Source organism: Antedon mediterranea, chromosome 8 (assembly GCF_964355755.1).
Source record: "Antedon mediterranea chromosome 8, ecAntMedi1.1, whole genome shotgun sequence".
Taxonomy (NCBI): Eukaryota; Metazoa; Echinodermata; class Crinoidea; order Comatulida; family Antedonidae; genus Antedon; species Antedon mediterranea.
Window position 1 is genome coordinate 6,993,702 of NC_092677.1, and position 27,899 is coordinate 7,021,600.

Consider the following 27,899-nt stretch of genomic DNA (forward strand, 5'->3'; position numbering starts at 1 on the left):
TTATTTGATATACATAAGAAATAAATGCTTTATATATAAAAAAAAATGACTTGTAATGTTTGATATAGTTTAAGTGCGTATGAATTAACACCATTACCGCAGTTATCGAGTAAGTTCATTATATCGACAACAAATTGATGCATCATTTGTACTTACAAAATGTTAAAAATTATTGCGATACACGTCATTTTGTCCAACGACCAAGGTTACAGCCCTCCCTTTTGCCATCGCAGACCCATTTTTTTTTATTTTATAAACATACCGATAATAAACCTAAATATCCTGTGATGTACCTAACCAAAATCTTCAACAACCACAGAGTTCACAAACACGATTCTACTAAATATGTATAGAATATAGTAAACAATAAATTTTGAAAACATAATCTTACAATACTTAACGTTGTGATAATTAAATAGACTGCTTTGTACACTTTAACACCCTCCCAACAACAATGTACAGTGCAGAATGATATACATACTGTTATTGAAGTTCTACCCTCTTCTAGAAACAATAGTGCTATGCTATCAACGCCTTCATAAAGGCAGATTATAATATTGACGCACTCTCTTTGGATTGGATACATGTTATGATGCAGATGGTGGCATTGTTCGTTTTACGTCGGCATATTTCTTAATCCAAGGGTGTTCTAGTACTTCGGAAAGTCGAGTTCTTGCACTGGGATTATGTCGTAGCAACTAAAACATGAAGACAACAATTTGATAATGTATTGCTACTACTGGATTTATACGTACACAAATCTGACAAATATTAACAAAATGTAACATATTGCACGTGTGAAAGCATTTAAATGTAATTTAGACTTAAATTTCAGTAAATAATTAAGGGTTACATTGATGTAACACAGCAGTATCTATACACCAAAGTTTTTCCTACGTTGACATATTATACACTGTGACAAGCTAGCGAGATATATCCATTAATTAGTTAAATTTGTGTATACAAAATTAATTGATAGATTTTTCAAGTTATCACTTACTCCTGATACTAAGTTTCTTGCCTCTGGTGATACGTGGTCTGGAAATTTATAATCCACCTGTAGAACAATGAAAGTTATTAGTATAATTGCTCTCATATCAGACTTGGTTTAGAAAAATCTTTAGAAAGATTACCATTCTGTAATATGGAGTCTGTTAAGTTCTGTCTACACTATCAAACTAGTTTGCCCAAAAAAATGTGCCCAAATATGGTAGTCATACAACATCATTGTGTCCATATATGGGCATTTTTATTTTTTTTGTCACATAAAGTAGACAATGTAGACGAGCTTTAAGACAGTGAAGTTCTACTACTACTTATAAAACTCTGTCTATACTATCAAACTTTGTGTGACAAAAAACTGCACTACACTACAATATTTAGGTATAGTGTAAACTAAATGTTATACCTTTGTTATTCGTCTATACGTTTCATTGTTTCCCTCAGCCTCAAATGGTGGTTTTCCTACTAAGAATTCATAACATAACACACCCAGGCTCCACAGATCTACGTTGGCATCATGCATCTTTCCTTCAATCATCTCTGGAGGAAGATAATCTAATGTTCCGCATAATGTTGCTCGTCTAATTTGATAAAAAAAAGAAAAATGGTTTGTGATAAATATTTAACAAGAAAATGGCATGTACATTGCTATTTCTAGTTGAATTAAATTGACAATTTCAGTTCAGAACAAAAAAGAGGAAAATAGAACACAGCAAAACAAACAAAAAATCAGGATATTCATTCAAAATGAAGTGTTAGGAGGTTTCTACGTCAAGAAGGAGACTTGTGTTTTCAACATTTAGGTGAGGAAATATATATATGCATTGGAAACAGAGCAAACAAAATTAATTCAAAAGATAAGTTTTAGAAGGTGGTTTCTACTTCAAGAAGACTTGTGTTTTCATCATTTAGGTGAGGTAATGTATATGCATTGTAAACACATAAAGCATACAATTCTTTTTTTTTGGTTACATTTTCTTTTTATTTTTTTTGTGATTTTAAGCATGTGATTATTACAACCATCCTATCTAAAGCTCTTTCTTCACTATCAAACTAGTTTGATGACAAAGGTGTGATCACATCATAAAGTTTTATAGCATAGACAGAGCTTTAGAGTGTGAAATAAAATACCTTGAAGATGGTGCATGAACAGACCAGCCAAAGTCTGCAATCTTCAGATCACCTTTGAGCCCGAGTAGAAGGTTTTCTGGTTTGATGTCCCTATGTATAACTTTCTTACTGTGACAATACTGCAGAGCATTTGCTAATTGGCCAATATACTAATTGAAAGCAAATAAAAGATAATTATTAAATAACATTACAATACTTAGCAAAGGCCCAGAATAAGTGTGTTACCCCAAACACCTCCACCTTGCTAATATACTAATTGAAAGTGAATAAAAGATAATTATTAAATAACACTATATACTTAGTAAACATACCTGGCCCAGAGTGAGAGTGTTACCCCAAACCCCTCCAGCTCCCCCACTCTGAGGCAGTTTAAATATAGTTTAAAGCCTTCCCAGCACAAGTTATTTTGATAACTCTGAAAACGCCAAAAACTCCACAAAATCCCAGAACGCGGTGGTTTTCAAATGTTGTTCCAAGTACAATTGTAGTTATTTTGATACCCCATATGCATGGATACATGATACAATATACAGTAGGACTTCATACATAAACCTCCCCCCCCCCCCTCAAACACACGCTTTTATTCAATATTCAAAGAAATAAGTACACTGTAGAACTGATCTTACATTGGATGATCTCCTTTCATCAAATCTTCCACACTTCTGTAATTGTTTGTAAAGTTCACCCTTTGGAGCAAATTCCAGGATAAGATAAACTCTAGTTGCATCATAGAAATAGCCATAAAGTCTAAGAATGTGTGGATGCCTGCAATGGTAACAAGAACCAAAATAATACAAATTATATTAAGTCGAACATTTGTCCAATTTAAAATAATCAATCTTTATATACTACTGGACAATAACAATTTTTAAATTTATGGTATACATGCAATACATATACTGTACAGTAATCGATAGCCAACAAATATTAATTGAAAAGAATTGTTATGTATACCTGAGATGGGCTTGAATTTCAATTTCTCTACGTAACTGATGTTCAACATTTGATTTGGAAAGCTGCGACTTGAAAAGAACTTTCAAAGCGACGATAAATTTACTTTGTTTCTCTCTAGCTAAATATACATTTCCAAATTTGCCCTTTCCCAAAGGTCGGCCAATATCAAAGTCTTGCAAAGTCCACTTTGATCTGTGTATGAAAGAAAGTATATTTAAAGTTTTTTAAACACTATAAAACATAAAAATATGCCCATAGTGTATATAGACACAATGGTACCAATATATGGACATGATGATGTCATATTTTGGCACATTACACTTTTTAGTCAAAATAGTTTCTTAACATTTTATCTACACTAGAAAAATGTCTTTACTAAATTTTGAGTTTGGTTATTTCTGTTTGCCAGTGACTATAGCAAAACTTTCTTGCTGAACTTTCAAACCAAAATATGCTAATGTTGTTGGGCTTTAATTTCACCAACCACTGCACCCGAGCTATCATTACAGTCTTTACACAGTCTTGGATCACCTACTTTGGTATTGATGATTCTTGTTTTGTGGCCTCAGGCTTTCCTTTTTGTTCTTTGTGACTTTGAGCAGTCTGGTTCTCCTTTTCAACAGAATGTCCTGATGATACACCTTGTTTACCTACTTGATGAATGCCTTGTGAAACGTTCACACTCGTTGGCTTCAGAACCCTCTTTGGGCCACCATCTATTGACCGTACCAAACTAGATGTAATCTATTTAGATGTAGGTAAAGAATTTATAATTTTCATTAGAAAACTATAAATGTACCTAATCTTGTAACAAATATTTTAAATAAATAAAGTAATTCAATATACCTTTGAATCAGCTGTTTTCCCAATAGGTGTCTGCTTAAAAGAATTCATCTTAAGTTCATAAATAAAAATACTACACCTATTCCTATAAAATAAAAAAGTACATTTTATTTTCAAAACCTCTAAAACATTTAATAATCCATCTAATATTATTTAATTCCATTTTCTATACCTTTCATTTTTTGTGGGTTAGAATATGAAATACAGCAAATTACATAATGATTTTGGTTTGTTATAAATATACAGTGTAGCCTATGCTAACTTACACTTTGCTGTTAATAGTATTGAGATGTAAATAATTAAATCATTTGGAACCTAGGTGTATTTTTAAGAGAGAGGTTATCTTTTTTATTTTAGACTAAGACCGAGTACAATCAGATTAGTTAATAAATTAAATGCATAAATTTATTAATTAAATTAGTTAAATGCGCAATTTCAATTTTATTGCACAAGGATTTTCTTGTGCAATTTGAATTTGTACAGGGATTTCCGCTTCACAATTTGAACACAAAATAGCATAAAAATTGACACATCATCCGCATTCGATCAGGTCGCACTATATTGATTGATCAACCGAACAACGCGACAGCGAAAGGATTGCAGCCTTTTCTAAAGTAAAGTTTCTAGGCTAGCTGACTAGGCATTCTTTGCCATGCAATTTCGTCTTTCCCTCTGTGTATGATGAGGGTATAGGCCTAGGCCTATATATAACATTTTATTCTATTAATTATAATTGATATTTATTAATAAACTATTATTTATTTTGCATTATTTATTAATTAAGGATACTATAAACATAATTAAGGTTATCATGCTTTGTTTTGTTGGTTAGGCCTATATGTGACCCGATCTGGCAAAACCCTCTCTTTGTCGGCAATTCAAAATTCACGTAATCAGTCAAAATACGTCCAAATCGACTACCCTGGCAGATTACATGTTTTTGCATTTTCGAAATATTTCACTATCTAAGAATACGTCTACCTGATTTAAACTCCCGAAATTTAACTAAAATTATGAAAAAAGAGAGTTTTAAAAACATGTATTTTCCTCAAGCCTAACAATTTATTCACGATCTACGCTAAAATTTTGCGTAAATTCAGTTGAAAGTTGCCGAGTTTTACGACATTTTGATCGCCAGTTCGCTGCACAATGTTGAAAGGTCACACATCAAAATAAAGCTCATCCATTTGACATTCCAAATATGGAAGTTTTAGGGCGGAGTTTAAAGAAGGAACCAATGAAAACTTTGATTTACTATGACATCATTTCAGAAAATTCGGTTCTTCGAAGTTTCTGGAACAGCGAACTGCGTGTGTTGCTATGGCGCATCATCGCAATAACAAACGTTATTGGTCAACGCGCTAGATGTTATACGCTCTACGCGCGGAAATAAAAAGTTGTTTACATTTTTGTGAGGTTATTTTTATTGTACACACAGCATGTCGTAAATTGGAATAAAAACGATTTTAATATTCAAAGTAAAGTGTTCTGCAATAGCTGTAGTGTGTATTTGTTTATTCCATAGTAAAATAGACAAGTCAAAAACAATTCACGTCATAAATTCAATTGTATTTTCTATATTTTCTTGGGCTAGTAGGCCCTAGGCCTAATTTTATTATGGTTGTAGGCCTACTACTACTGGGCCTAGCTTTATATTATTGTCAATAGTTTTATTTATACATTTTATATATCCAATCGGCTCTTAATTATTTATTTAATTTATTGTCCATTCCTTTCATATTAAATGTTTTGTTAAATCATTGGATTCAAGCCCAAACATCACAGCGAATCTTCCACGTTATAAAAAAAAAACAAATGTAATCGTCAATACAGTGTAATGTTAGCTTGCAATTAGCTGTGACTCTGCAAGGCGCCTAACTTGTCTAGACTAACGCTAGCCCCCGTGTCGATGCACCGCTGCCATACACGGCCTGATGAACACCCATCATCAGTAGGTCTTAATACAGGCGATGACGGCGAAAATCTGAATAGGCGCGCCTAGGCCTGCTTGGTTTTTTGCCGTTGATATCGTAAACACTTCCGAAACCAGTTAACATTAGCTTGGTACTTATAATGCTGCTTTTCAATAGTGCAAAATAGTTAATTCGAGTGACTAAATAGGTTAAAACGGCGTCTGAAATCAGTCAAATTGACCATAGTGTCCACGCTGCTGCTATATCGCACACACTTCCTGGTATGACGTCATTGTGCCTTAGACCAAAATAGCGCGTTGCTACGGAGTGAGTTTTCAGCGCGTATCAAAAAGAATTTCATTGCAAACTTCAAACGCGATTTTCTCGTAAACTAATTGAATGAATTGTAAGTTTTTAAAATATAATAACTTTTTAAATATTTACTCAATTTTTATGAAATAAACACCATTGCAAAGCTTATGATTCAAATAATCCAAATATATAAAAAAATACAAAATGAATATTTCCGACAAAAGTAGGGTTTTGCCAGATCGGGTCACATATAATCAAATAAATAAAATACTGAAAATACTTTACTTCTTGTACAATTTGAAATTTCCAGGAAATTTCAAACTGCGCAAAACAAATTTAGAATCTCAATCTGAATAAAAATTAAGTAAAAATAATTAATTGACATTATTCTACCGCCTAGGCAAGCCCTAGTCTGGTTTGTAGTCCTATTTCTATAGGCCTAGGCACGTGCAGAATTAATCAACACGTCGCGGATCGAGATGCGCCCGAGCCCACGAACACGGCGGGCGGGAAATGCTACCTTATCTATTATAGGCTAGGCCTAGAGTAGGCGAGTAGGCTAGCCCTACTACGTTTTGGTAGAAAACACGTCTAACTTTAATGAACATTTCATACAGATTAATACATCTTTAAGCTATAAAATACAATTTATTTGATAGATATTAAATTAAAGAATTCATTGTTATAACTTACTAGAAAAAATAAAAAGATTCTTATCTACTTTTAGCGAAATTAATTGTCTTGTTTTTCTCTCAATTGGCAGTCTCTTCCTTCATCCTCTATCAATCAAACCTTTTAAATTTTGAAACCAAAATGTCGAATGTGATGTGATTGGCTAATAAAATGCTCATTACCATATGAAAGAAGAGAAAGGTCATCAAACAATTTAGTTGACTATCTTCTTTTTTTAAATAATAATTTCGTAAGCGAAATAAGGTATTTCACTTTTAATAATCAAATTATTATTATTGATAGATAATTTATAAAAGTAAATTGTATGTTTTTTAAAGACCTAGGCCTACTAGCGCACTTTTTTCATTTTAAATCGTGACCTCTTTTAATCCAACCTTAGGAAGTCACGTGATGTTTTGCCACGTGATCGGTTTCAATCATCGTCGTTTTGTTTGTAAATAAAAAAGAAAAGATGCAGTTTCCGAACTTTATCTTATATTTCTTGTTGAATTGGTTGACTATTTCTTATGCATCTCAACAACCAAATATTATCGTCATGTTAATGGACGATGTAAGTTGCCTATTTAGTTGTGGGCATAGGCCTAGATGCTAAAGTTAAAATAGCTAGCTATGCCTAGCCTACTGTACTGTACTACCTAGCTAGAGGCCTTCTGGATATCCATTATCCGGCCTTCTTTATTTAGAGGCTAAATAAGCCTATAAAACACGTCACACAGGGCCTAGCTAGGCCTCCTCTAGACCGCCGGCGACCCTGATTACCGGTTTACCTAGGCCTAGATCTATTATTATCAGTTTTATTGCATATTTTACCTAATTATTGGAACCTGTATAATGTAATTGTAATGTTTTTCGTATTTTTGATGTTTTTATATCATATATGTTGCCTTTATTTAAAATTGTGTATCCTTGTCTGTGTAGTGTAGCCTGTAGGCTAGCCTGGCCCTCTAGTAGTAGTAGTATTCATATCTGTTTTTAATTGATTGTTTTAAATAATATAAATATTGTATAATAATTTTATTATTATTCAATATACATTTTAAAAATGTACTCATACCATACCATATTATTTCCATATTTAAAGTGGCAAAATAAAATTGAATCTGAATTATAGGGAAGAGATTTATTAAATTGAAGTAAAGTAAAGTATTTTTTCTTCATCATCAAACTTAGATGGGATGGGGAGATTTGGGAGTTTATGGTCAACCGGCGAAGGAAACACCAAATCTGGATAAAATGGCTTCTGATGGGATTTTACTGCCTGATTTCTACTCTGGAAATCCTCTTTGCTCACCTTGTAAGTCTACTTGCTGTTAGATAAAAAGTTGTGATTGGTCACCGTCATCATACTAAACGTAAAAGTCGTTCCTAAATAGCTGACCTATCTACAATCTCTCTAAACTATTAAACAAAGAAAAAAACCGTCAAGCAGAGAATTTGGTCCTACAACCAAAGGGGCCATAGCCTCATCACTACTCCACTGAGCCATCCAGCTCGTCCATTTACCAGTAACTTAAATCACCTTTTTAACTGAAGATTTACAGACACAAGGATTGTACTTGACTAAGATATTAAGATACTACTGTACTATGGTACAGGTGCATATATCTTAACATTTTGTCTATTTTCCAGCCAGAGCATCTTTACTAACAGGACGACTTCCAATACGTAATGGATTCTACACGACAAATGCACATGCCAGGAATGGGTATACTCCACAGGTGATAGTGGGAGGAATTCAAGATTCAGAAGTTCTTTTGCCAAAACTATTACGGACAAAGGGTTACAGAAGCAAAATAATTGGTAAATGGTAAGAATACATTAAAAACAATAATGTATGGTCTTTTTTATTGCATTTTGATGCATCCAATTAAAAAACGAAATAATTTTCCATATTTGCCAATCATGGAAATCATCTGGTATATCCAATTTTAACTACAGATAATGATTATTTGTGTCCTCTATCCTCTGTTGAATCTGTATTCCAATGCTTTTAACTAGAGAGAACATTTTTTTTTTTACTTAAATAGGCATTTAGGTCATCAACCACAGTTTTTACCGTTAAAGCATGGTTTTGACGAATTTTTTGGATCGACCAATTGTCACTTTGGACCATATGACAATAAGGCTACACCTAATATTCCAGTTTTTCGTGATGATGCCATGATTGGCCGGTACTATGAAGATTTTCCAGTCAAAAAAGGGGTGTCTAACTTGACTCAAATCTTCATTGAGGTTAGAATTTAATTTGTTAATTTATGGACATTGTCAATAACATGGATTAATCAATTTCTCTTAATAAACAATTTTCGCACAATTTGTCTTTTTTTTACAACAAAACATACAATAAATATATTTTATATAACACTCTATTTGTTTAATTAAAGTTTTTATAGTTAAAAAATATACATTTTTAACACAACATCAGATTAAAAAAATAAAAAATTCTGTTCAAAGGCCCCTGTTTTGCAACTGATGTTGTACTTTTGGGCAACATAACATTAAAAACATTTATTTTGAGGCCCTGTTCAGGAGAGGGTGCGGTAAAATAATTGTACATGCCACTTCAATACCAAGTTTATTATTTTTTTTTTTTATTCTTGTTATTTAATCTTTAAATTTAAAGGAAGGTTTAAAATTCATTGAAAAAGAGCAAAGTGCAGATCAGCCATTCTTTTTATACTGGGCGCCTGACGCGACACACACGCCGCTTTACGCTTCCCAGGCATTCCAAGGTACGAGCCAACGTGGACTATATGGTGATGTCGTTCGAGAACTTGATTCAGGGGTCGGTAGAATCCTTTCGAAGCTCAAGGAACTGAAAATCGAAAACAACACGTTTGTTTTATTTACATCTGATAATGGAGCAGCCCTCGTTTCACGAGTTCAGGGTGAGTAATTCACGCAATATTTAATAATAATTTAATATCTTTACAGGAAGCCCTTGTTTTCATTGAGAAACAAGCAAATGAGAAACAACCATTCTTCCTATATTGGGCACCGGATTCCGCTCACCGTCCTCACTACGCTTCTTCCGCTTTCCAGGGACGTAGTCAGCGCGGCCTGTACGGTGATGTGGTTATGGAACTCGATGATGGAGTTGGTCGTATTCGAAAACGTCTTGAAAACTTACAGATTGCTCAAAATACTTTTGTGATTTTTTCATCTGATAATGGAGCACCTTTGAATGCTAAATCTGATGGTACACATTTTCTTTCAACAAAATGATTATTTATAGTCGAACCACTGCACTTCAAATACTAATGATGCATTTTTTGTTGCTTAATTTTATTTTTCTGTTATTGCATGTACGTATATTGATTGTCTAAACAGGACATTCATGTCATTCAGTCAACTCTCCCATATCAGACACTATTGGGCTGACCATGGAGACATAATAATAGTAATACTTACTAATAATTTTAAGTCTTGTTTTCCATTTTTAATGTTAAAAAAAATCCACGAAAAGGTTTTGAAAGAGTTGCTCTTTTCAGAGACTGCACATGTGTTACTTAATATTTGTGTATATCTTTATATCAGGTGGCAGTAATGGCCCGTTTCTCTGTGGTAAAGAGACAACATATGAGGGCGGTATGCGTGAACCGACTATTGCTTGGTGGCCAGGAAAGATTTCTGCTGGAAAAGTAAGATAACTATAAGCCAGTTGCCATTAACTAGAAAATATTGATAATTCAATGTAGATTTATTATATGTAATTATAATAATTAGGCTATAATCTTAACTAAGCCATCAGCATATATCTAGTGGTATGTATCTTTTTCATTGATTTTTGCCAAATTTCAGACTAATGACTATTCAATTTATTTTAAAAGGTCAGCCATCAACTTGGTAGTGTTATGGATATTTTCAGTACAGTTCTGGACATAGTTGGGATTGATGCACCCACTGACCGAATCTATGATGGTCGATCTCTGCTACCAGCTCTACTAGACGGTCAGATCGACTCTAAAAAGGCAATATTTTATTACCGTGGAAATGAAATGATGGCAGTTAGACAAGGACTATACAAGGCTCATTATTGGACATGGACAAATTCTATTAGTGAATTCATTAAGGTATAAATGAAATACCCAAAACATAGAGGTTGCTATGTTTTCTTTTAATACAACCAAACCTAGAGAAAATTATTTAAAAAAGATATCTGGCATGAGAATATAATATAAATAGGTATTCTGTTGTATCATATTTCCACCTTTATTTAACCAAAAGGATCCAGTTGTAGAGATGGTAAATTTAATATTTTGTTTTATATCCAAAACAAATTGGAAGAATTTCACTTTGGGAGGTCTCTTTTTATTATGTATAGAAGCACATGTGGCCAAGGATTACCAATAGTAAATTAATCACTATCCTACAATAATACATTGTTATTTCAATTTGATTGCACATAAAGTATCAATTTGTTTTTTTCTTACATCAGGGTATCAACTTTTGTAGAGGAGAAAATGTCACTGGTGTAATGACACACGAACAAACGAATCACACTGCACAACCACTTCTGTTTCATCTAGGCCGAGATCCCGGTGAAAAATATCCTATTAAGTAAGGGTTTGATATATATATAAACTTTATTTATTCACAAGACTGATGTGCAGTACAACTTGTTCAATCAATATTGATTGTTTTTACACAAGTTTGTGATATTTATCTGCATGTTTTTTAATCATACAGGGTCAGATTTAAAAAATTAGTTACTTAAGTCTGTTTTAAAGATAACTTAAACAAATATATTTTTACATTTTCTTCAATATTATACATTTTTCACACCTGCAAAAAGTAACAAGTCGCACCAGGTTTGCATAGTGTGAAGACAATTTTGTGGAAAATCTCCATCTGTGAAATCTTGGGAGACACACACACCGATGAGAGACCTGGTTTTTAATTCTGAGATTGTGTTACTGTATGCGCATATTGCCCTGATTTTAAACTGACCAATCATAGAAATCAAATAGCGTGCAACTATGCTTTTTCCTGAGATTTCTCACGGTTCGCGTATGCATGCATGAAAATGTGTAACAAATCGGGAGATCAAACCTGGTTACAACTTGTTACAAGTTGTAACAATTTATGCAGGGACATTAGAGGACAAATTCCATCCCATAAGATAAAAAAAATACACTGGTTTGATAAATAAAGCCTTAGTTTTTCACTTAAGCAATTCTTAATTAACTGGATTGTAATGTGTTCTCTTCTCTGGAAAATAGACTAAAATATCAGTTTTGACTAGCATCCCAATAATTTGTTTCTTAGAAACAGTAGTAGGGAAACCCCCAATTCCTCAAACATACAGACCTGAATTACAGTATAAATCTCACTTAATAGTACTACAGTATATAATCTGACTTTATTTTAAAGTGAATAATTTTTCTTTAATATGATAATAACATAATCCTTATAAATCAGGTCAACAAGTACAGAATACAAGCAGGCCATAGTTGATATTATAAGTGTTGTTGCAGACCACAAGGCCAATCTGAAGCCAGGAACCCCTCAGCTTAATGTGTGCGATAATGCAGTGATGGTAAGTACAATGATGCTGCCAAATATTTATAAATAATGTTTTTCCATCATGTGATAGTTAACTCACTACATTAAATCCTACATGATTCACTATTGATATTTCACATTAAAATTGAAAAAAAAGAAGAAAATCCAGTGCAGAATTTCTTTCCCTTTTCCAATAAATAAATATTTGTAATTTTATTTTAACATTTATGTTAGCTGATTCTCGCTGCATATGTATCCGGTAGGCCGGTATCATAGGCCATAAGCCGTAATAATTTAAGTTTGATAGTAAAAATACTTTAATAAATAATGAATAATAATAAGGAATGGAAGGACAATACACAATATATTTATTATTATAGTATCGTGATCCTATCTGATTCTTAAAGTGTCATTTCTTAAAATTATTTAATTTTTTTTACTTTTTCAGAACTGGGCTCCACCGGGTTGTGATAAAATAAATCGTTGTTTAAAGGCACCTGCATCTAACCCAAAAAAATGTACCTGGCCTCATTAATGAAAGAGGAACGAATGACTTACCTCATGTATAAACAGTACTGTGTTATTATAATGTATTATTCATAATTATATATATTATAAATGAAATACAAATATATTTGGTAGCTTCCATTTAAGTATTAAGCTTGGTTCACGCTGGGACGCAACGTCCTAGATGCAAATGCAACACAAGTAATTTGACCTATCATGACATGAAAACTAAGAATTAAGATATCTAATTCTCCGTCTACACTGGTTGGGAAAAGAAGTATGATGTGCCAAAATATGTTGTATTACGCTATCGTGTCCATATATGAGCATATCACATAAAGTTTGATAGTGTAGACAGAGCTTTAGTTTCCTAGACTGTAGATGTAGTAGGTCTTAGAATTCTTGGCTTGATTTGTCTAATTACATGCGTTCTACTTATGTTCTTGCCAGCGTATTCTTTATAATAGGAAAGTAAATACAGTATATATTTTATATTCTTTTCTTCTTTTCAGGGTCGAGGAATGGTGGGGTGGCGGGCTGGGTTAATGGTTTTTACTAAGTTTGTGACCAGAATATCAAATCATAACATATTGTAAAAACAATAAAATAAAGTTTCACTAAATACAGTTTTAAGTGTAAAAGTATAATAACCATAAGGGTACTTAATGATAATTGTGTTATTCCAAAGCAATATACTTTTGTTCCATGGGAGATTTTTCTGTTTCAGTTTCTGCTGTGTGAAATAAATCTGAAACAGATTTTTCCATGAGGGTTTCCTTGCAAATTAATCTTTCATAATGTTTATAAATTTGTATTATGGTACAGTTTAAAGGAGAACTGTGTAAATGTAAATTTTTTAAATCGAAATTTCCACGTCAACTTTAGGAAAGTAAAATGTATACATAAAAGCAATATAAAACTTGTGCAAAATAACAGTAATATTTTGTTATAAAGAGATTTGTGTACAAAAATACAAAAACAACTGAAATAAACTAGATATTAAGATAAAGATATGTATTTATATCTTATTGGAAAATTCCAATTATATTTCTGTAACTAAAAAAAAGACTAATAGGGCCTACATAATATAGGCCTGTAATGCATTGCATTGTCCTACTATATCCGTAATTTGTAAAGGTAACAACGATGTATTGTCATTTTTAAACAACATGGTAAAAATTGATTTCCATATCCATTCATTCATTCACGTTCCGATTGTCTTGTGAAATCTACAGTACTGGTGTGCTGGGTTTTTTCTATTCTGATAAATATAACATCTGATTTAACTTGGTTACATCATTTTTCTAATATGTTTGTGACATTAAACATTTTTTAAACTTTTAAAAATTATACTTTGGTTATGGGTTATTTGAACGGATATTTTTGGTTTTTTTTCGGTTATACAGAAATCATGGTGAAATTTAGAAAGCATAGTTTATTATTATAATACATAGTACTATGTATTAATTTAAGTAAGTTTTGAACACTTAGTAAAAATTCCTGAATGATTTGTATATTCAACTTTTATTGCCACACAAAATAATAATATATAAATATATATTTTTAACAAATTGCAGCATGGCAATAGGAGGTTTAAAAAATAGTTTAACCCCCTTTACAAATATAAATTACAAAAAAATACAGGTGAAATTGAAAAGAAGAAGATTGTACAATCTAATGTCAACTTTTGAGCTGATTTTCGACATCTACGTTTTTTTTTTCATGTTTCAGAATACATACAAGAACTATAACAGAAAAAAAGTAGTAACAAATTCCTAGATTAGAAAAAATGAAAAAATGTAGTAACAAATTCCTAGATTATTATTAAATAGATTAAGACATTACAACTTTGTCGGTAAAACAATAATTCCATTATACACTGAGAATTCGGCATACGTAGACACATGACAAGATAATTGGACCAAAGCAGTTGTTAGATTGCCTCAACCAAGATGATATTTCTTTTACAAAAAATACAAAAACAAGATTTACAAAAAATACAAAAACAAGAACATTTTATATTTTTGATGTTTGTATGTACTCATTAAAGATTGCTCACTGGGCTAATAAATAAATAAATAAATATTTCTTTACTATGTACATTCCATTTCAATTGTTTTGTGATATCTTAATAATATTCAATAGTAAAATCATGATAAATATCACTATTGTATATTTTTTATTCCCAAATTGGGTAATATTTTCATTTATGTTAATTTTTATAACATTTTTGTAATAAATATTTGTGTTCATATTCATGTTATTATTTGAATTCAACATTGGTTTGGGATTTGTATTGATAATGTAACGTTTCCATTTCGAAATAAAAATGTAAAACATCTTTCGTTTTGAGTGCATACAAACGCATACAAATGTTGCCGCAAATGAAGGGAAAGAAGTCTAAATACGGCGGATTAAATACAGGTACAACGCTTTAGTTATGTATATATTATATACAATGTTGAAGATTTATTTATATCTATATTTTTTTTTATACCAATAGGCCAATGCATAGTAGGCCTATGCAATATGCCATTCTAATGTCACATATGCTAATGGTTATTCACTTTGACCAAAATTATTAAATGTAAGCGAAAAAAAAATATATTCACCTGAAAACTAAAGCAATCAAAAATGTCAAATTGTCTGTCGGAGACAATTTGGTTTTTGATTTTTGGGTAAATTTAAATCAATGTTTTTACTCTTTTTTCTACGTAAGTGAATAACTTTAACTGCAAAATCGCCTTTCGAAGTCTGATTTTATCAATCTTCATTTTTTCAATGTTTATGAGGACAATAGAGATATTATAAGTTATCAGTGAGTTATCCATTGTGAATATGTCCAACAAAAACCATAACAGTCTTTGATATTAAAATAATAATATAGGCCTACATATGATTTACCAGTAGACATTTTATTTTGATTCTCTTGGAATACAGTTCTTCCTGGATCGTATTATAATATTAAACAACCAAATACATTTTTCACCAATCTCAAGTGAAAAATTGATGGTTCGAGAGCAAAACCTATTATTTTTATTTTTTCCCCGCAAGAATGAGCAGCAATAAAAAGGTATACAACATTACAATAATGAAAATGGCTTACAATGCCATCATTGAATAAATTACTGTGTAAATGTCATGGAATAGTACTGTGTACATGGCAGTGCCAATTTTTATTATTGTATTATTAATTATTTTCATAGTAACCGTTGCTAACTACTCCTACATCATATACGAATTCTCATCACAAATCATCACTCGTCTCATCATTCTAAAAAAAAAAAGAATTGACTACTTTTAGCTAAAAACTGTTTACATCATCGGTACAAAACTGAAGTTTAACTCATATATTTAGGAAAACTTTCGGGATCCAACAATCCAACAGTCACCCCCCGACCTAATCGTTGGTATATAGGCCTCTGTCAATAACAATATATTCATTTTGTTTGAAATATTTATTTTCTTAAATTCGTTCACATTATTCTTCATACTCGTGAATCAATGTCGGTAATAGCCCAACCCCACAACTACTGGTGCTATCATAGCAGAATCGTATTTTCATTAACAAATTGATTCGGTATGGTGTTTTTCCATTTCGTTTTTCTTTCTTTTCTTTTTTTGCTGGCTCAGTTCCATAAAGCCCTAAAGCCATGTTATGGAAAAAGGATCACTGTTGTTGTGCTGTGACAATAATACTGAAAACAAATTGAAGCATTATTAATTATTTTCATAGTAACCGTTGCTAACTACTCCTACATCATATACGAATTCTCATCACAAATCATCACTCGTCTCATCATTCTCAAACAAAAAGAATTGACTCACTTTTAGCTAAAAACTGTTTACATCATCGGTACAAAACTGCAGTTTAACTCATATATTTAGGAAAACTTTCGGGATCCAACAATCCAACAGTCACCCCTCGACCTTAATCGTTGGTATATAGGCCTCTGTCAATAACAATATATTCATTTTGTTTGAAACATTTATTTCTTTCATTCATATTTGAGTAAAAAAACATTATAATTTCTGATATTTTATAAATAAATATATATTTTTTTTTTTAGAGATATAGGCCTAATACAGTAAATCATAATGTATAAAAAGATGATTCAGTTATATACAAAATGAAAGAGGCAAAAAACCCCAAGAAAGTATCGATCAATTGGAAACAAAAATCCAATTGAAACTTGTATGTTGGGAAGCCATGTAAGAAGATTATATACTTATATATATAAATGTAAACATATAACTACACATACACATATAGATCAACAGACACACACACACACACCAACAGAAAAGGAAGCAATTTCGAAAAAGTTTCTAAAGTTAAAAAAATATTACAAAATAGAGAAAACAATATAGTTATAATTTGAATTTGAAATAAGATATTCTTTAAGTTTAAAAGAGAACATTTTGCTAGAAGACGATGATGAAATTTCGGGAGGTAGATTATTGAATAGTTTAGAACCACTATAGCGAATGTTATGTTTCATTTTAGTTAGTTTAGGTTGAGGAAGATGAAGGTCCCGTGATGCTCTTGTGTTATACGAATGGATTTCAGAGTTAGTTAAAAAATTACAGGAAAAGTTAGAAGGCAGTTTGGAATTAATATGTTCATAAACGAAAATGCATTGTTGGAGTTTATTAATATCGTGCACAGTTAAGAGTTTAAGGTTATAAAAAAGGATATTAGTATGAGCAAGACGTGAGTTGGCATCAAATGGCATGTTTCCAATTCAAATAAAAAACCGGATACCGTATTTTTTTACCAATGATATTTTGCCTTTAGAAATTGGTCGTATAGTCGAACCACAACAAAAGAATAACGGTAACAAATTGTTAATAATTATTTTTTAATCGCCAAAAGTACATAAATAATTCTAACATAATTTTAGTTTAGGAAAATATCTACAGAAAATCGTACTTTATCAGGCTTACGTCCACGTTTCTAGTGAACAGCAAAAAAAAAATAAATAAAAAAAATAAAATAAAAAAAAATTTTATATTTAAAAAATATTTGTTCAATAATTACATAAAGCAATCAGTAATATTAAATATGCGTTCTTGTTTGCGTTCATCCGTTAAGGTATGATTTAAACCACCCTGTTATTGAATTTTTAAGGCCTCCACACCTCTCACATTATTTTACAAAATAATAGCTATGCGCACTCTAATTATTTATCTTAGCCACCTACGCTAATAAATTTACGCTGTAATAACAATAATTAATATATAAAGTCCTAAAAATAAAGACCCGTATCGATATTAACCTATATATTTTTGTAGTAGGCCTAGCCTTGGATTCATGAACGGATATGATGTTAATAATATCAATTTATTCATGGAACGCAAAACGGATCAAAGAGAAGATCCAAAAAATTACATTGCGCAATGGAAAATAACCGCTTATTTAAATAATATACGTTATTTTTGGACTCTGGGGGAACTTTCCCTATTATCAATTATTATGCATAATGAGTTACGACGTGTAATGACGTCAATTGTATTTGAAAAGCACCGATTGGTGAATGGTGATGTAATGTCACACAGCCAATAAAAATGGCCGAAAGCTAAATTGTAGAGAATAAACCAATGAAAATCCGTCCCTCGGCACATTCGTCTACAGATCGTCGAAGGAAGAAGTACGTATAGTTGATAACAGAAAATTTTCGGATAATCACGTTCTTCTGGATTGAAAATATGGATGCTTCATTATTTGAAGTCTCAAATAATTGCTTGAGCTATCTAGATTCACCTGAAAGCTTGTATTCAAGTCAAGGTGCGTTTGTAAAAAATGGCTTGCCTTGTTGTTGGCCGCCATTTTTATGTTTTGTCTCTTATCGATCTGATCACGGGATCGAATGATGGCGGATTGATATTTGCAAGTTGAAAACTAGTTTTATTTTGTCAATGAAAGTAATTTAGAATTAAACAGAATGCTCTAATTTTGAGTAAATTATATCGTGTGAATTGTTTGTTATTTCTTCAACAATGTTAGGATGTTTTACATAAAATTATTAATGCTGGATAAAAGTAGTTCCATAAATACGATTACCTCCGAGTAGTAGTAAAATGTCGTCCCTAGGGCGTGTCCTTGTCACGTGACTATGCAATCGCGCGCATCATCGAGGCATGTGGTAATAATTTTTTATACAGTATAAATTTTTTGCTGTCAAGTCTAGCTGTACACCTAACTTGTTTTTTTAATATTTGAATATAATTTCACACATTTATTATTGGAATAATGATGATAACAGATAAATAAGTGTGACAATAAGAAGACTTATTATAAACAATACAATGTGCTAACAATTTTTTAAAAATTTAGATGGAACTGAAAAGATGAAAGAAAACAGATTTTTCCCACAGACTAATCCAAAGGATAATTGTAAGTCAACACATTTTCGTAAAGTTCAATCAAATTATTTGATAGCTTATTTATTTTTAATGAATATTTTCTGTACTGTAGTTTATAAATAAAAAATATTTTTCAATTCTTAGATTCTTCATTACTGGATGTAGTTGGTATGGGTGAATCTATTATGATCGATTCGTTCCCGCACAATGCGGTTGGTTCTCCGTATCAGGAGAGCAACATATCATTTGATGAACTATCAAACTCTCCAGAGAGTTTTCATCCTGCAACGCCAATGAGCACTACAGAATCGGACATGTCGTCGGACTCACTTCCTCACAGTCCTGCACTAGAACTTCTCGACGAAGACACTGTGCAGTCTATTGTGTCGATGATTGGGGAGTCTCTCAGCCCAATCTCGCCAACAAACAAACGACCATTTCAGGTTTTTGAGCAGACACCTGTACCATCAAAAAAGGCCAGAGTGCAGTCTCCAACCATAAGCCCTAAATCTGAAACAAAGTTCAACTTTACACAGTCTCAAACTGGGTTCAGAGAGGATTCGAAAGCAGCCTCCATTGTAGCCAGGCTAGCTGCAAAGTTATCTGCATCAAATGAAAATGTGCAAGAAACCAAAAAGTAATTATTAGTATATTATATTGATTCAAATTAATGATATTATAGGTAGTAAATAAACTTATAAAAAGTGTACAGCATTTTAAATACAGAAATGAGTAATAGGACGACTTGGCACATCTGGACAGTTTAAACATAATACTTTACATAAATGTTGTTTTTTTTGTCTCCCATTAGCTTGTTATTACCATCAAAGTTGAAGCAGAAGAAGTTACCAAACTTGAACTTTTGCCCACCAAGCAAAGAAGATAAGATAGAGTTAAGCATCACATGTCAGCCCGAGAAACAACACAGAGCAAGATACTTAACAGAGGGCAGCAGAGGTTGTGTAAAAGATGAAAGTCAGCTGGATTACCCATCATTAAAGGTAAGATTGATACATTCAGCAAGTTTCAACAAAGAATACATGTTAAGGTTAAACATGAATCACATGTGATGTCATGATCTTAACTTGTACAGGTGCCACATATGATACATTAACATTGTATTACAGAATGTGCTTATAATGTTGGAAAGTGGAAATGCAGTAAATAAAGAACATTGTTTTCTTTTAGATGACTGGATGTGTGCAACCAGTAACCTTACAAGTGTTTGTTGGCACAGATCATCAAAAAGTAAAGCCACATGGTTACTACCAGGCATGTAAGGTGTACGGCAGGACAACAACACCATGTACAGAGGAAGATGTCAGCGGCACAACAGTAATTGAAATTCCATGGGAGCCCAGTGATGACAAAATGGAGATTTTGTAAGTACAATTAACTTGTGACTAGGCTAGTGAATTGGTAGCAGTATTGTTTGTTCAACCATGCAGCTAGGCCTTCTGATCAGGGCTATTATTTTGCCTAGTATGATGTGTAGTATATAAAGCAAGGAAGTTCAAACGGAAGTGAATAGAGAATGTCTTGGTAGCAAGCAGGCATGACAAGCAAGACATTTGCTTTGTGCCTGAACTATGGTGACAAAACCCATAGATTTGTGGCTTGCCCTTGGGCACATGACCAGTAAACCCAAAACTTCTTTGTGCTGAATAAAATAAAAGATATGAATTGAAAATTGTTTTTGTAGTGTTGATTGTGTTGGCATTTTGAAGTTGAGGAATGCCGATGTGGAAAAGCGAATCGGTCTTGCAAGGTGCAAGAGGAAGAGTACAAATGTTCGATTAGTATTCCGTGTGAACATTCCCAGACCCAATGGCAGCATTTTGACACTACAAGTTGCATCCAGGTCCATCTCATGTAGTAAGTAAAAGTGACTCTTTATAATATAATAATAATTTTTTAGTTGGCTTGTAACTTTAAATATTACTTTACACAATAACCAGGAGTGAGAATAGTTAAACGCCCAAATAGATTTTAGGTTCCATCCATTTAAATAAATGATCATATCTTTTTCTAGCCCAACCATTGGGACACCCAGAAATCACAAAAAGAAGCTGCAGTAGCTGTTCAGTAAAGGGTGGTGAAGATCTGTTCATCATTGGCAAAAACTTCATCAACAAGACGACGGAGGTAAAAATCCAGGAAAGGCATCCAAATGGAACAGTGATATGGGAAGGCGATTGCAAGATTGACAAATCATTATTCCATGGAGTAAGTTTTAGTATCTAGAATTAGAACTTGGCTTTGCTTTCTCTATTTTAGGTGACGAGAAATTAGTCATTCACATTGTTTGGTTGCAATGTATTATAACAAATATTTGTTTTGTTTAGACCCACATTGTTTGCAGCATACCACCATATAAAGACCAGGATGTTGAACATGACATAGAGACCGTAATGTTGGTAACGAGTGGGCCGGGTAAATGCAGTGAGCTGCATTCTTTTACATATACACCGCTTCCAGGTAAGACTATCGTTTCTATGACTTGATTGTTTGGTTGTGGTTTGAGTTGTGGTCACCAGGGGATGTACCTGTTGGTGCCAAACAGACCTTGGTACCTAATGACACTAATCTGGCTAAAAAGAACAACATTTTGCATAAACTATTTGTCAGGCTTGCCTCAATGATATAAATTTATTTTAAATCTATAAAACAATTTATAATTGATATTAAAAAATTACTATTCTACAAACAAATCAATAATATTTGGGTGGGAACTTTCAAATTTAATTCAAAAGTGTCAAACCAAGTTAATTTAATCTGTATAAGAAGAGCATCAACGGGTCTCTCTGTTTCTGCTGAAATACTTTAAAATGTACGTTTTGGTAAGGTACATGTAAATAGCCAAAAAATCTGACCGATAATAAATCAAATGTTGCTTAAATATTAATTTCAATTAACATGAAATAGAAAAAAATAAATAAATAAAACCAAGTGAATTTATAACTATTCAAAATATAAAAGATTTTTATGAGTTTGTATGTACTTTACCAAATAAAAAATATATTTAAAAAACTGTATGTTCATTACAAATTTCAATTGGTTGGAAAATGATGTGACAATGTACCAAATTGATATAATATAGTAATTAATTGAATACATTGCACGCATATAAATGCAGCATGCAATTAACAAATTCAGGTGATTGTGATTGCATGCGATAAATCTAAAATGAACTGCGTAGTTTTAAAATATATTTTTCTATGTATTCAGCAGATTCGTGTGATCTGAGATTTTGATTTTTAACATAACATGAAGTTTGTTAAAAAAAGATGACCATGCCTCAAATGCATAGTAGAAATCAGAAATCGTTAATACAATTAAGAACATTAATTAATTTATAATAATTCAAGATTTACTGTGTCAGTAAACTAGTAAACTGCCTTGGTTAAAAAAGGACCTTGTCGCAGAAATAATCAAATTTAAATTTTAACTGGATTTCAGTTTTGAACTGCATTTTAGACATTGTGTAAACTATATATGTCATGACAAGTTAAAGCCACTGTCGTATGTACCAAATTTAGGTAAATAAATAATTCAATTTTTTGGATCATATTGAATATTCTATAATAAATAATACAATACAATGGCTTTTTCTTTATTGAAATGTATTTTGAGGGAGCTTTTGTTTGTCCTATTTGAAAAAGAAAATCTACTGAAATTTAACATTAAATTTAAGAGAACAATTGGCTAGTAAAAGTAATTAATAGATAAATGAATTAGAATATATCCAAATTTGAATTTAAATGTTGAAAGTTTCAGTAAGTTTTTAGTTTCAAATTGCAAGTCCCTAAAGTCTCTAGAAAAGTTAAAACTGGCAAATAGTATAGTAGCTAGAAGTGTATTTTTATACAGCATTGATTCACAATGTTATAACCTTCAAATGTTTGTACCTCAATAAATCACTATACTACAAAATTATACTATAAATTTGTATTTATTTGTAATAATTTAGTTTGAATGTTCAAATTTGATAGAAATACATATTTATTCAAGTGCCAGGTTGGAACTCTTCTAGAAACTTAACATTTTTTGTTACCGATATATTTATGCTCCGTTCCCCGGGTCGGTGTCCTCTTTCTCCAGTGGGACGGGTCAATAGATTTACAGCAAAATTTGTTTTTCTTCAGATGTCAAAACCAAATGGACGCTTTTGCACACTTTGTGCAGTGTAAGCGCAGCACTGGCACGTTAACATGCTTTGAAGGCTGTTAACGCTCGTCATGTTCCTGCGGATTTATGGTAGTACATCGGCAACTGTTACTAGAGTACAGTACCGTCAATCTTTTATATTTAAAATCAAACCTCAATTCTTGATTCTATGCCTGCAAGGTGTAAAAATCCAATTGTAACTACAATGTAAATGATAAGAAATAAGAGTCAAATTTACAGTTTCCAGTGTGGTAAACTGTGTCTAAAAAGCAACTAAAAATGATGTTCACCCTATATAAGCTGTTTGGCTTAGGTGACGTTATTGTACGAGCCAGATTAAACTCAATTCTTAATGGATTTGTCAGATGATATTTGGAAGTGGTTTCTTGGCTCTCCATACACATTCTACATTTATTAGCCAATATTATTATAAATTAGTAATGCTTTTTTGAAAACCGGTTTTTCGTTGTTATTGCAACTTTTAAAAACATTAAAACGTTTAGCAATATATGTTTGTATTAGTTTAAGTTGTTTAACCCATGACATTTTTCCCCCAGGAAAGGTACGGACTTGCTGCCTGGAAGTCTGCAAACAACTTTTTCAATTTATTTCAGAATCATGAAGATAGAAGAAACCTGGTGTTCCCACAACGGATTGACAGACTTAACAGACTGCTTTCAACTGTTTGGTCAATCATTTCTAATCGAATAAAATTGTTAAAATTCAAATTTATAATTCACTATAAATTCCACTTTCACCACAATTTTATGAAAAACACGTGCAATTTTTTTAACAAATGTTAAACAGAGAAATACTATACTATATTTATTTAATATTATAGTACAATATTTTGTTTTTTGAATACTTCGGATAACACTTTCTGTAATAATTTTAAACCATATTTGTTTTCAAACATGCTTTTGCCCAATTCTGGAAACTGGACTCGCAATGATTAACGATTTCAGAACTATTTATCTTAGAGATAAAATATTTTCTGACTTTAATTTATCACAAGTTAAGTAAATAGTTATACAAGCGTTTGTCAAAGACTAGAGACCAGGCGAAGGAGGAAAGGCATAATTAAAATTTTATAATATTCGAAAACAAACATGTTTTTATAAAAAAAATGTTGTGGGGAAAGTGAAGTGAATTTTACGTTAACGGGACCGACTGGACGGGATTGTTATTATCCACAGCCCTTGTTGCTGTCTGTTGATTGTGAACATTTTAGTCTCACTTGTTACATTTTGCATCCACAGAAAATGAACGACAAACGCTTAAGCTTAGCTCTCGTCCGTCAGTTGCGCAGTCGTTGAACTGTTCTATTGGTGAGTATTTAAACTCTCAACTATAAGATCAATATTAAGCCCCTTTAAAATACGATTTTATTTCCTACCGATGCCATCAATACAATATACATAATAGAAACAATTACAATAAGTAATTATATTTTTTCTATGTATTTATTTTGTATTGTCTGTTTATGCAGAGATTTGCCCTTGAATGGCATTGGTAGCTAATAAAATAAAACTGAATTAAAGAAATAGATGTAGTATTCAGACTTCGTTTTAACTTCACCATGTGAAATTTCAAATGCATCAGCACTTAATTTTGATAAATTACACAAATTACTAAATATATTTATGGAATTACTTATACTTATGCCTAGTTTCAGTATTTACTACAAGTTCGGATTTCTTTTTCCCCTTAAACAGGTTTTGACAAGGTTGCCAACAACTTATTACTGAATAATTCACTCAACGATTCACCAAGCCTTGCAAACGAGGAACCGGAGTTGCCCATCAGTTGCCCTGGAGTCGTCTCCAACAACCAGTCAGAAACAAAGAGCAGCATTGAGTCGCCATTTGAGTTGGCATTGTTCCAAGCTGCTCAGCTCTATGTGGATCAAGAACAGACCTTGATGAGCCAATTGCAGATAAATCAAGGTGTGTGCATGTGTATTGTACTTTGCTATAAGCTGTATGAAGCCCAATTGTTTATTTGAAGTGTAGTGGTATTGTTAGCTGCATCTAGGGACCTGTAAATTCTTTATTATAAGCTCACACGTGAAGCCATTTCTACATAGGATGGAAATGTCACCTTATATTCAAGAATTTACAGTGAAGTATAGATGTATTTGATTGAGATTGTGTTTTGTTGCATGATGAAAAGTGTCCTTTATATTAACGGCATATGGATGCGACCAGGTCGACGTCGGCAATCTCTGAAAAATCCCATTTCATAGATATTTTAGTATTCTAAATACAGTACCATTTTAAACCAATTGTAGGCAATAACGGTGATTGTGAGAATGAAAAATTGTACGAAGGAATGATGGGCGTAACCGGAGAATTGCAGAACAAGAAAATGAATTCTACCACAGACTTGATGAGTGTATCCTCAGATTTGAGTTGCCCTAATAAAGTAGACCTATATGATACCACCACTACCACAGGCCTGAAGGATATGGCTGAAGGGCTGAACTACCCCAGCAACATCATCAGTGTAACATCTGACTTGACATGCCCTACTAAACAATTTGATGGAAAATATGATGATCTCGCTGGCCTATTTTGTGGCCAGTTGCTAGACGATGGTACAGTATAGAATTTCCTTCAAGTCTGTTTTGAAAAATGATCATTTTTTTCCCCCTCTGTTTCTATTTTCAGGGCATGCGGCTTGCTGGTATATTAACAGTGTATGAATGTTAGCTAAGGATGTGGTTTTATAAACCTACAAACAATTTTACTAACTCTCTTTTTTTTTCTTTACTTTTACAGTGGCTGAGGTACTTGGGATTGGAACCACGCACTAATTCCACGAGGTATACACAAACTGTACATAATGTAAAAAAGAAAATAATATATTGATAAACAAGAAATATTTTGCCATATATATACAACTTGTACATAATAGATAAATGTACATAATTGTAAATAAAAATAAGATATTTGTAATTGTTTTGTAGAAATATTTATATTCAGTGATGTCAAGTTTCACTCTAAACTGCATTGTGTTTATGGTTTCCTTTTTTAGAGGAAATCAATGTTGGAGTTTCTTTTAAGCTCCGTGTGTACCTTGATGTAACGTAAGCAAATGTTCTGCTTATTAAAAGGATACTTGAAAATAATTAAGAATTTTGTAATCTACATAATAGAAACACAGTAGAACCCCTATTAAGTGGACACCTACCAGGACCTAGTTCCCCTTGCTGGGGATATACCCTGAATAGGGATGGCCGTAGTGTTAAAGCATACATCTTGTTTGTATCACAAAGTATACCCTGAATAGGGATGGCCGTAGTGTTAAAGCATACATCTTGTTTGTGTCTCCTGAAAAGGGGTGTCCTCAATGAGAAGTTCGACTGTGGTAATTTGTTTGATGTGCCTATATATGGTAGTGATATGCTTAAATATGGTAGTGATATGACATCATCATGTCCATATATGGGCACATCACATTTTTTTGACACATAAAGTTTGATAGTGTAGACAAGGCTTTAGTTTTAACTATTCTAGATCAACAATTTTTGTTTAAATTTCTAATATTCAGGGTAGTGTACTTAACATTTGACTAATATATAATGCAATTGTAAATTAAATTGTTTCACATAATGTTGTAAAGTGATGGAATGATTATTGCGTAGATTTCGTAGTACATCTTGCTCTGTTTTCTGCATTATTTGGAAAGTATAGAACACACAAATAAATAAGGTTCACACTTTTATTGCATTGTAAATGCTTACCCAGACAATTAGAGTAGCAGTTTCAACTATTGTACACCCTTTAATACCATCGGCATCAATTCAAGTCTTGCACTACATATGTTTTAATTTCTTTCACTTTCTAGCCTTCAGTTACACATTTATGGCCCTCACTTCCACCTTTCTCGCCCTAACACATACCCAGACCTTAATCATTCTTGCCCTCGGTTCTACTTTTCTAGCCCTTCTCCTCAAAGTCAATTTGTTATTTTATAAACAAGTATGTTTGCAGTATTATTCATAGTCTGAACTGAATATTTATCCCCATTCCATGAAGTTAGTACATTTGATTTGATGTGCCCTAATTTAGTATTATTTCTGGTACAAAGTTTTATCCCTTTTTGAATTCATAGCATAAATCATGCAAGCACAATTTGTAAAAACTTGATACATTATGACATTTGACATGTTTAAAGTGTTCAAGCCTGCTGGCATTTGACATGTTTAACATTGTTTAATGCATATCTCTCTTATTTCCAAAATGTACAGTATTTGCATAAATGATGTCTCGGTTTGGCCATATAAGATATGGATACTATAAGATACTATAACAGACATTAGCAATTAATCTGTTGAAAGATTTCATTTATTGTAAAGTTTTTTTTTTTATTGTGATAATAAATAATAAAGAAAGAAAAAGAGAGTTGTTTGGTTTTTATTTATTTTTGTAAAAATGTTGCTTTGCCTTTACACAACACAACTGAATAAATCACCGATGATGAGTTGAACTTATATGCTGAAAT

General features: G+C 32.2%; 3 protein-coding genes across 6 annotated transcripts; 2 read left to right on the forward strand and 1 right to left on the reverse strand.

Moving 5' to 3' along the window:
- Nucleotides 1-37: 37 nt before the first annotated feature.
- LOC140057489 (aurora kinase C-like) lies at nucleotides 38-6,948 on the reverse strand. Of its 2 annotated transcripts, none has more exons than XM_072103164.1 (9): nucleotides 6,877-6,925; nucleotides 3,934-4,015; nucleotides 3,623-3,831; nucleotides 3,088-3,279; nucleotides 2,760-2,898; nucleotides 2,134-2,282; nucleotides 1,409-1,583; nucleotides 1,001-1,057; nucleotides 38-698 (listed from the first exon to the last, which is right to left on the reverse strand). In XM_072103164.1, exons 2-9 carry the CDS (start codon nucleotides 3,979-3,981, stop codon nucleotides 588-590), a joined length of 1,080 nt encoding a protein of 359 aa, XP_071959265.1. In that variant the 5' UTR covers nucleotides 3,982-4,015; nucleotides 6,877-6,925; the 3' UTR covers nucleotides 38-587. The 2 variants fall into 2 exon arrangements, with proteins under 2 accessions (XP_071959265.1, XP_071959263.1); XM_072103162.1 differs by having other exon boundaries at nucleotides 39-698; nucleotides 6,849-6,948.
- A 326-nt stretch (nucleotides 6,949-7,274) lies between these two features.
- On the forward strand, nucleotides 7,275-15,008 carry LOC140057488 (N-acetylgalactosamine-6-sulfatase-like). Of its 2 annotated transcripts, none has more exons than XM_072103160.1 (10): nucleotides 7,275-7,398; nucleotides 8,019-8,142; nucleotides 8,478-8,655; nucleotides 8,876-9,080; nucleotides 9,472-9,736; nucleotides 10,386-10,489; nucleotides 10,679-10,921; nucleotides 11,287-11,408; nucleotides 12,270-12,387; nucleotides 12,802-15,008. In XM_072103160.1, exons 1-10 carry the CDS (start codon nucleotides 7,300-7,302, stop codon nucleotides 12,886-12,888), a joined length of 1,545 nt encoding a protein of 514 aa, XP_071959261.1. In that variant the 5' UTR covers nucleotides 7,275-7,299; the 3' UTR covers nucleotides 12,889-15,008. The 2 variants fall into 2 exon arrangements, with proteins under 2 accessions (XP_071959261.1, XP_071959262.1); XM_072103161.1 differs by lacking the exon at nucleotides 9,472-9,736 and adding an exon at nucleotides 9,783-10,047.
- A 3,462-nt stretch (nucleotides 15,009-18,470) lies between these two features.
- Nucleotides 18,471-27,797, forward strand: LOC140057485 (uncharacterized). Of its 2 annotated transcripts, XM_072103156.1 has the most exons (12): nucleotides 18,472-18,648; nucleotides 19,198-19,257; nucleotides 19,371-19,863; nucleotides 20,038-20,227; nucleotides 20,415-20,608; nucleotides 20,929-21,101; nucleotides 21,259-21,452; nucleotides 21,572-21,704; nucleotides 24,653-24,721; nucleotides 25,109-25,339; nucleotides 25,684-25,989; nucleotides 26,174-27,797. In XM_072103156.1, the coding sequence occupies exons 1-12, from the start codon at nucleotides 18,570-18,572 to the stop codon at nucleotides 26,206-26,208; spliced, it is 2,157 nt and encodes a 718-aa protein (XP_071959257.1). In that variant the 5' UTR covers nucleotides 18,472-18,569; the 3' UTR covers nucleotides 26,209-27,797. The 2 variants fall into 2 exon arrangements, with proteins under 2 accessions (XP_071959258.1, XP_071959257.1); XM_072103157.1 differs by lacking the exon at nucleotides 25,684-25,989 and having other exon boundaries at nucleotides 18,471-18,648.
- The last annotated feature ends 102 nt before the right edge of the window (nucleotides 27,798-27,899 follow it).

Bases quoted from the DNA above. Each gene is read 5' to 3' on its own strand.
- LOC140057489 (XM_072103164.1), bottom strand. From the start codon at position 3,981: ATGAATTCTTTTAAGCAGACACCTATTGGGAAAACAGCTGATTCAAAG. The intron at 3,832-3,933 runs GTATATTGAATT...ACATCTAAATAG, and splicing joins GGAAAACAGCTGATTCAAAG to ATTACATCTAGTTTGGTACG. The intron at 1,584-2,133 runs GTATTTTATTTC...TTATCAAATTAG, and splicing joins GTTCATGCACCATCTTCAAG to ACGAGCAACATTATGCGGAA.
- LOC140057488 (XM_072103160.1), top strand. From the start codon at position 7,300: ATGCAGTTTCCGAACTTTATCTTATATTTCTTGTTGAATTGGTTGACT. The intron at 8,656-8,875 runs GTAAGAATACAT...TTACTTAAATAG, and splicing joins AGCAAAATAATTGGTAAATG to GCATTTAGGTCATCAACCAC. The intron at 9,737-10,385 runs GTGAGTAATTCA...TCTTTATATCAG, and splicing joins CCTCGTTTCACGAGTTCAGG to GTGGCAGTAATGGCCCGTTT.
- LOC140057485 (XM_072103156.1), top strand. From the start codon at position 18,570: ATGGATGCTTCATTATTTGAAGTCTCAAATAATTGCTTGAGCTATCTA. The intron at 21,705-24,652 runs GTAAGACTATCG...TTGCATCCACAG, and splicing joins TACATATACACCGCTTCCAG to AAAATGAACGACAAACGCTT. The intron at 25,340-25,683 runs GTGTGTGCATGT...AACCAATTGTAG, and splicing joins CCAATTGCAGATAAATCAAG to GCAATAACGGTGATTGTGAG.